The sequence below is a fragment of the Gossypium arboreum genome, chromosome 5, assembly GCF_025698485.1.
Source record: "Gossypium arboreum isolate Shixiya-1 chromosome 5, ASM2569848v2, whole genome shotgun sequence".
Taxonomy (NCBI): domain Eukaryota; kingdom Viridiplantae; phylum Streptophyta; class Magnoliopsida; order Malvales; family Malvaceae; genus Gossypium; species Gossypium arboreum.
The window spans coordinates 32,229,565-32,238,837 of record NC_069074.1 but is presented as its reverse complement, the minus strand read 5'-3'; the positions used below and the strand labels follow the sequence as shown (position 1 = coordinate 32,238,837).

Below are 9,273 nucleotides of genomic sequence, written 5' to 3'. Positions count from 1 at the left end.
CCAAGTTAGTGAGGTTACAGATTCAATCGTCAATTCAGCTAGTTTTTTTAATTAGTTCAACCAGTCCATACCAGTTCGCAATTCAATCAGTCTAACACCATTTTCCAAACTGATATCCCGACCAATCCATTCCAATTCAAACATCATTGATTCAAACCCTATTATCCCCTTCCTCAATATTATTTTTGAAAAATATTGTTTTCATTGAACACTAAAATTATTCTTGAAAAAAAATTGAAAACAATAATTTTTTAACTCTTATCCTCGCTGAAATCTATATAAACGCAATTTTTTTTTCCAAATGGTTTAACAATCTTTTTAGCAATATATTTTTTTAACGAACAATAGAAATTATTTTATTTTATTTTTTGAAGGTTTTATTTTATTTTATTATTAACAATAAATTTTGTTTTATGTTTTACGCTACCACTTATGTTTAATTAAATTAAATTAAATTTATGTTATTATATTAGTTATTATCTGAAACATATAATTTGTTTTAATTACTACTTATTTATAGTTCCTCCTATGAAAACAATATTTACCAAATTATTTTTACAGTTTTATTTTTTGAAATAGATTTTTATTTAAGGCTCCGTTTGTTTGCCAAGAAAATATTTTTCAGAAAATAATTTCTAGAAAATGATTTACTTTTACGGTGTTTGAATGAATCATGTAAAATATTTTACATTGTTTGATGATTTCCTGAAAATATTTTCATGAAAAGTCGTTTTAAGAAATTTATATATTTAAGAATTTATTATCTTTTCTTTGTTTGATTGAGTTTATTATATATATATTAATAAATTTATATTTTAAATTGTTTTTACATGTATTGCAATGATTTATTTATAAATATATAAATCATTTTAAATATATAATAATACTCAATTATTAAACTAGAATATTAACCGTCATAAATTGAAAACAACCAAAGTAAAATAAATTATTTGTAATTGTGTTATAAAAAATAAAAACTAGGATTGAATAATTATAAATTAGCTTCCAAACCATAATTAATACTAGAAATTAATAATATTATCCAAATGCATAATTAGTATTACACCACATGATAACAACAACATTATCCAAGTGCATAACTAATATTACAACACATGATAACTAATATTACACCATATGATAACAGCAACATTGTCCAAGTGCATAACTAATATCACCACATTAAAAGTATCAATATCTTCAACCTTGAGAAAATTTTTGATGCCAAATTTTTCTATGCTTCTTACTTTTAACTAAAAAAGCTTTTGCCTCAGATTCATGACTCACTAGATAATCAAACACAGAACACAGGAAGTCATCATCAAATCCTTCTACCTCCATTGACATCACTTCTTCATAAAGATGTGGTGTCTTATCCGCAGTAAATTGTTCCAAAGCATTAGTAATTTTGCCAAGTTGTTCACCCACAAATTTAATTTGTTCATCAATGACACTTTCTTGAGCCTTTTTTCTTTTACGTTTGGATGTGCCAGATGAAGATACATTTGTTCTTACCTCTTCAGTCACTTCATTCTCGCAGTCTATAGGCACTAAATCTTGGTTATCATCATCCAAATCTATGTCAGCAAATGTTCTGGCAAAACTCCCTGTTGCCATATCTTTGCCAACAATCAAAGCCATTTCATCATAATGATCAATGCTTTTATTCAAAAATGGTTCATACTTCTTGTGTGCCTGTTGGATATTATACAAAATTAGAATAACAAGTAAAAAATAATTGAAATATACTTAACATATATATACATAAATTACCATTACTGCTGCATCATATGTCGCTCTATCACATGTGATCATTTTCATGTTATCATCCAATCCAAAACCATTTTCACCCCGAATTGTGCATATAATCTGCCACTATTTTTTATAGTCCTCAAATGACTTTCCACATGTTTTGCATCGCATTGGACTTGAAATTTTTCAGAAATAGCTTCGTCAACTTGATTAATAGAAACTGTTTTGAAAGTATTAGAAGGCTTATTTCCTTTCTGGGCCTCCTCTGCTAGAATTTCAAGAAAAAAATGTTCCATCAGTTTTGTCCACCTGAATTGCTTGGAGGTCCCTTCTTTGTTGCCCTTACCCATTCTACATTAATAATTGTTATTGTCAATCATTTCAATCCAACAAGCTTAAAACATAATAAATTCAATATCTAATAAGCTTGAAACATAATCAATATCTAACAAATTCAAGACATAATAATTTCAGAATCCAACAAACATAATAAACTAAAATTTCAGAATCCAACTTTTAAAAAAAATTTAATACTAAAACATACATAACATAGAAACAACAACCTTAAGCCCTAAACCTACCTAATATTTCTAGCCATATAATCAGTCCACATAGTTTGTGCAATTTCATCTCTCTTAGCAGACCATTCTCTTGCTTCTTCTCTTTCTTTTCGCTCCGTAAGAGTTGATATTATCAAATCAGACTTAGGCTCCTCGTATAATCCTTGATTAAGTAAATCACTAGGATCAACTCCCATGATATGATTGGGAATGATGCAACAAGCCAAAACTATATCTACTTGAGTTTGAAAATTCTAAAATGGTTCAGCATCTAATACACGAAACCGTTTCTTCAAAATCCCAAAAACACGTTCAATAGTGATTCGCAATGATGAATGATGAAGATTAAAGAGTTCCTTTGCTTTTTCAGGCCCCTGAGTACTAAACTCTTTTAAATGATATTGAACACCACGATATTGGGTAATATATCTATTTCGAATGCCATATCCAGCATCAGCAAGATAGTATTTACCTACAATTTGACAAAACATAATTATTACTAATAAATTATGAGCTTACTAGAACTATTTGGTATTTAATGTTTTATAATTCTTAACTTTTGGAATTCTTAATCCTCTTGGGCATGATACTGCATCACTTAAAATACGAGAATCATGTGCACTACCTTCCCAATCAGCTAGGACATAGGAAAATTTCAAATCAAATGTAATGGCAGCCAATACATTTTGTGTTGTGCCCCCTTTACGGTTACAAAATCTTCCTTGAATGTTAAGTGGAACGGATGCACGAACATGAGTTCCATCTAATTCTTCAATACAATCTTTAAAATAAGGATAAAACCTTGGATTGTTTTTGATTTTACTAAGAGTTGACTTATTAGGTAATCTAATAACTATCTTATACAATTTCAAAATAGCTCTCAATACAACCCTAAAGTAACGGTGAATTGTCTCAGTTGATCTATAATATCTAGATCCAATCACTCGAAACCTTACATTATGACCAATTATATGTAAAAATATAACTACTTGCTCCCCAATATTCACCGATTTAGTTGATGGTAACAAATTATTCCTACTAAGAATATCACACAAATTAAAAAAGGCTATCGATCTCATTCTTATCACATCAATACAATGCTGGTCACCACTATATAAAATACTATTAATGTAATTTTCTCTTTCAGAATCTCGATTCACCTGAGGGTGAAAATCAATTTCTTTCCTAGTTTTTAATTTTTTAATCTAGAGAGCCCTAAAAGCTAAAACTGAAGGCACGACTCCGACAATTGCATTTTGATCTTGATTACGATCCATCTACACAAAATAATGCCACACAAATATTTGATCACTACAAAAAAATGCAAACTTTTCATAAGATCACATATATGACTAAAGTTACCATGACTAAACTGCATACATACATATATGAAAGTTTCTCAAGCAATGACTAAAGTTACTATGACTAAAGTTACCATGATTAAAGGCATAATTTAAGATATATTCATCACAAGAAAAAAAAAGGAAATGTGAGAAAACAATGTGAATTTGCTGAAATGATGAAGATTATGATTGAAAAAGTATTGGAACACAATTGTTGTGGTTTTGATTACAAATTACAAAATTAAAATATAAACGCATTTTTAACTCCCTATAATACAATCTCAACCTCTTTATTTTAACCCAAGTTTTCTCTCTTCTGCATTAGTCCTTGACATTTTCAACTTTGTGTTTTTCTTCAGTGCTCTCTCACATATTGCTCCCTGCTGATAATTTTAGAAAGGGTTTCTGTAGGAATTTATTAGTTTTGAAAACACGACAGTCATTTCTTTCAGGGTTCTTATGAGAGTTGTGACCATCTTTGCTCTTGTTTTGGCTATTGTCTCACCCGAAGTTGAAGCTTAGTCTGCTGTACCAGCTCCTTCTCTTACAAGTGATGGTAACTAATCTATTTCTTTAACATGCTGTTTTTCGACCTTTAGCTCTTTTCAATACTGCATTCCTTATAACAGTATTCAGGTATTGCCAAAATCTACTTTTTTTTTCTTCTTTCCACTCTGAAACAGTTCTCATTTTTCCTTAAAGGCATTATTTTTCTCATAGTCAAAATAAATACAGTAGGCTTTTTCCCCAAAAATCAAATGCATTAAATAATTAATTACTTATATCCATTTGATTTTGGGCAGGAACTTCAATTGACCAAGGGATTGCTTACGTATATAAAGTGATTCTGTATGTTGTTGACTTTAAAAAGGAAAAAAAAGAAAAAACCAAAATAATGATATTTACATAACATATTAGTAGAAGTATATAGTTAAAAAGGAAAATGACGAAATACAGTGTACTTGAACGTTAAGATTTGTATTAGGAGTAAAAGAATCTGGTGATATTGAAAAGATTTGTTAATGTTGTTGTAGCCTAACCACACCTTTATCCTAAACATAATGTAAAGCAAGATTAAAAGAATCTATTATACTCTTAATCAACCCATATTAATAAAATATTTATAAACCATATGCATAATTAAGATTAATTTAAGTTAAGAGATTCATACATTTTTTTCTAACCTAGATTTCCTTGATCAAATATTCTAAAGAGAATTGTGACCTTACCAACAGATGCATTAAAATGATAAGATCAAAATAAAATGATAGCTACTGAGAATCAAACATAAACCCAACTAAACTAGGTTGCAATATCAGTTTATGTTTTAGAACTTTTAAAAGCTATTTCCATAAAATGTTTGGTCAATGTCATATAAAATGACCATGAGTGGACTTGCCTATTGGTTTCTAAAAGCGAATAGCCAATTGGCAATGGATTTATAATTGTTGAGGAATATACCTAGATTGAATTGGTTAGCATTTTCTTTAGGGGTATTTAACTGATGCAGGAAATATTGATGAAAAAGAAATAGAAAAAGAAAATTCCAATGTAAAAGAACTAAACACTTTCTTTGTCTCATCTGAATGTCAAAACATGATTTATCATAATCAGAAAACAGAAAAGGAGTTTTATTTCCTTTCTTTTGGTTTTTTATTTTCTTTATTTTTTGGTAATTCTCATGTCGGAAAAGATTATACTTCAGTGACATTCTATTGTTGTAATATTATAGTAGGATATACCTAATGATTTTAAACCATTTATCTTCCTATTAACGCAGCAACAACCAGAAGCTCAACTTCGAAGCCCACCTCCACATCAGAGAAATAGTAAGGATAGTGGGAGTTCAAACAGGGGAAAACTCAACAATGATGGCCGGTGGTATCGCCCCTATTGAGTGCTAATTATATTAGGTTGTTTTTGTAGTAGATGGAGGGTGTATTTAAGCATTACCCGGCAGTGATCAGTGACTGTTATAAACCAAACTATGATTGTCAATGAAAGAAGTATACCTCATTTGATGATTTTGTCATATTTGGTATCTTTATTAATGAGTTAAGCAAGAGCACTTAGCATTACAACTCTCTCCTAATTTTGAATCATGATATTTGCACAACAGACTTTCAAATTTGTTTTATAAAAAGAATCCAAATTTGCTTTTAACATTTCCAGTTGGTGGAGCCTAATTCATATACTTCTTGTGTTGGCAAAATTAAGATGTTCCAAGTTTTATTATAGTTTTAGAGGGTGATTTAAATAAAATTGGTTTGTTAAGAGTATTTATGCTAGAACTAGTAGTGAAGCTTCTGGTTCTATAGGCTCACAAAGTATATGACACAACTAACCTAAAACAGCACATGAGAACACCAGTCAAAACCCATCGAATGAAAAATGATGATCCCACCAACAACCGAAAGTATAAGTCAAAGTCACTGCCGACTACCAGGAGAACGACCACGGTTTGTTAGTATTGCAAAAAAAAGTCGAAATAGCAAGAATGAAGAGAACCGAGCGGGTCTAAAAGAGGGACAACAACCACACGTCAATCTCAATCCAAGGGAATCAGAAAATAAGTTCCTTTTGGGTTTCTTTTTAAGGCATTGTTTTAATTGATTTTATGATAATCCATAATACATGCAAATGAAAAGGAGAATTAAAGAAGATGCACCAAAACCAAAACCACAACCCCAAATCATAAAACCCATAACCAAAACAAAATGAAAAAGCAGAGTTAAAGAAGATGCCATACCTTGCGAAGAGGAATGAAATCCTGAGAAAGAGAGGAAGATAGAAAACGAAAAAGCAGAGTTTGTAAAATTTGCCTGAGAAGAGAAGATATGTGACGGATTAAGGAAAAAAGGAAGGGATTTGAAGAACAAAAGAAGAAGAAGACTTACCTGGATGAAGAAGAAGATGGAAAAAATTGAATAATGGAAGAAAAAGAAGGCTTAAAGTTGAGGAACGGATGAAAAACAAGGCTTACCTGGATGAAGAGAAGATGGAAAATGTCTTACACAATTGAAATCAGTAAGACGTTTTCCCCAAATTGAAGGGCATTCTACCCGTGTCCAGTAAAACATTTTCCCTTTGGAAAATGTTTTCAAGCATCCAAACACGGTAATTCATTTAGGACCTTTAATTTTTTAAAAATTTAAATTAGTAAAGGTAAAATTTCACTTTGGCCCCCCCTAAAAATGATAAAAAAAAACTAATTTAATCCTTTAAAAATTATAAAAGATATAGGCTATTCAAATGGTGAAATTGTATTTTTACGATAGTAAAAATTAAAATTTAATTTCACCCCCTAAAAAAATTTTTCTGCCTTCGCTCCTGTCCCCAACCCAACCTAGACGTTAGACACGAATTCGAGAGATTACATTAGCCATCGAGATGACCCAATAAGTTATCAGATTTTTTAAATTTGTCATATGTAAACATTAGAAAACTTGTTCTTATTTTTCATAAAAGCTCATGAGTTATCAAGAAACCAATTTAGATTATTTATGTAATGATGTCTACTTTCTTTTAAAAACTTAGTTAATTTCCTATTTACCTGTTACTCAAAATCTTCAATTAAAATTTAGCAGTGATAAAAGTTATAACAGTTTACATTTTTTTTAATAAGAACCGAAGTTCATGCATAATTAATTAATATTCATGCTTCGACATCCTAAAATCAGATTAAATGTTATGCATGCTAAAAGAAAACAAATCATAAAACTCATGCCATAGTTCAAAATATTTTAATACAATCTCTAACTAATAAAAATATCAAATAATAATTTTAAAATATTTTGATATAAAAATTTGTGTCGGGACCTTCCAGATGCCTTGTTCACATCCTAACCTGGTAAGTTGTCTGTAGAAATGGAAAATAAAAAAAAGGGTGAGCTATCAAACTGTAACCTCCCCAACCCGGCCTAGATGTTAGTCCTAAATTCGAAAGATTACATTAGCCATCGAAGTGACCCAGTGAACTATTGAAGTTTTGAACACAAACATTTTAAACATTTGTTAAAGTAAAAGAATTAGTTAAATATCAATTTATTAATCCTCAAAACTTTAATTAAGAGGTTGTTTTGAAAACAAACATTTTTAAACATTTGTTAAACATTTGATATGTGGTTGTTTAATAAAAACTAGGGATTCATGCATAACTCATTTATAATCATATCTAGTTATCTTAAAACTTAAACTAAGTATCATGCAATATAAAAATTCAATTCTTAAGTCCCATGCCATAGTTTGAAATAAAATAATACAATCTTGAATAATAATAATAAAATAGTAAGCCTAAAATAGCTTGATAAAAACAACGAAGCAGAGACCCTTCGAATGTCGTGCCTGTGTTCTAACCTAGTAGGTTATCTGTAAGAATGAAAATTAAGGGGGAGTGAGCTATGACGCTCAGCGTGAGTTCCATCACAAGTAAATCAGTGTCAAACAGTAATCCAAGCATATGTAACTACAATTTACCATACATTAGCAATCATATAACATAGCAGAAATTGACAGTTCATTCGAGCATGCTTGTGCATGATGATGCAATACATAGAAATTTCAGTTTAACAATATAAATAGGTCCTACCCCACTGTTACACTCCATAGTAAGAGTTCCTCAGAATTCTTACATCTCGGACACTCCAGTAAATGGATAAACCACTAGTGTTGTAGGTTAATACGCTACCAATAATTGTGGATACACAACGAGTTTGTAGATAATAGCTGCCAGTATAAATTATGGATAAACAACGAGTGCTTGCAGGTTAATACAATGCCAGTAGTTGTAAATACACAGCGGGTTTGCAGATAAAAGCTACCAATAATTTGCGGATAAACCACCAGTGTTTGCAATTAAAACTGTCAGTACTTCCTTTTTTCACATCATCTCGCCCCATGCAATGTAGTATGACATGTTATTAACTATACAATACAGAAACAATAGACATGCATAACTTGTACTCAGTTTTAACAGTAGCAGTGGACATGAATGTCATAATTTTAGTTTATTAATAATAATAGGCATGTTGTTCACGCAATTAAAAATATTGTAATGCAAGTATTAGTGACAATACATCAATAATTCAATGACAGTAAACAAGTTTTAATCGCATATCATGCATAAAGAGAAATAATCTAACCAATCAAATCATATATTTCACATTATTAAAAGTATTAGGGACCTAATTATAAGAGATAAAACCCTAAAAATAGTTTACGAATCATGTAGGGACTAAATTTTACAATTTATAAAAATTCAAGGCAAAACTATAAAATAAGGACACAAGTCTATGTGGCCAGGCCGTATGCAATGCCTTAAGCCATGTGGATGGGTTACACGGTCATGTGGCTGAGTTGTGAGGAAATTGCAAAATCAAGTTAGAAGGGAGACACAACCGTGTGGCTAGCTGTGTGGACTAGAAGCCTATGTGGCTCTATTTTGAGGCATGGTTTGCCCCAATTCGCTTGTAAAAGAACACACACCTATCTCTGGGATCTCGAACGTTGTTCCTTGTGCTTAAATTTGGTCTGAGGTACCTAAATCGAGTCCTTCAAACGACATTTACACAAGAATTAATAATAAATTTCAAGATTTATCAAGATTATCGAAAATTTCG

The 9,273-nt window shown here is 30.5% G+C and overlaps 1 protein-coding gene across 1 annotated transcript; it reads right to left on the bottom strand.

Moving 5' to 3' along the window:
- Positions 1–1,778: 1,778 nt before the first annotated feature.
- On the bottom strand, positions 1,779–6,768 carry LOC128292647 (uncharacterized). Its single transcript, XM_053027533.1, has 3 exons — positions 6,639–6,768; positions 6,405–6,477; positions 1,779–2,103 (listed from the first exon to the last, which is right to left on the bottom strand). The coding sequence occupies exons 1-3, from the start codon at positions 6,733–6,735 to the stop codon at positions 1,818–1,820; spliced, it is 456 nt and encodes a 151-aa protein (XP_052883493.1). The 5' UTR covers positions 6,736–6,768; the 3' UTR covers positions 1,779–1,817.
- Between the last annotated feature and the right edge of the window lie 2,505 nt (positions 6,769–9,273).

Excerpts from the sequence above, each read along its gene's own strand:
- LOC128292647 (XM_053027533.1), bottom strand. The coding sequence starts at position 6,735 with ATGTTTTACTGGACACGGGTAGAATGCCCTTCAATTTGGGGAAAACGT. Across the intron at positions 6,478-6,638 it reads TCCATCTTCTCTTCATCCAG|GCAAATTTTACAAACTCTGC; the intron begins GTAAGCCTTGTT and ends TTCTCTTCTCAG. Across the intron at positions 2,104-6,404 it reads ATTTCATTCCTCTTCGCAAG|AATGGGTAAGGGCAACAAAG; the intron begins GTATGGCATCTT and ends TTATTAATGTAG.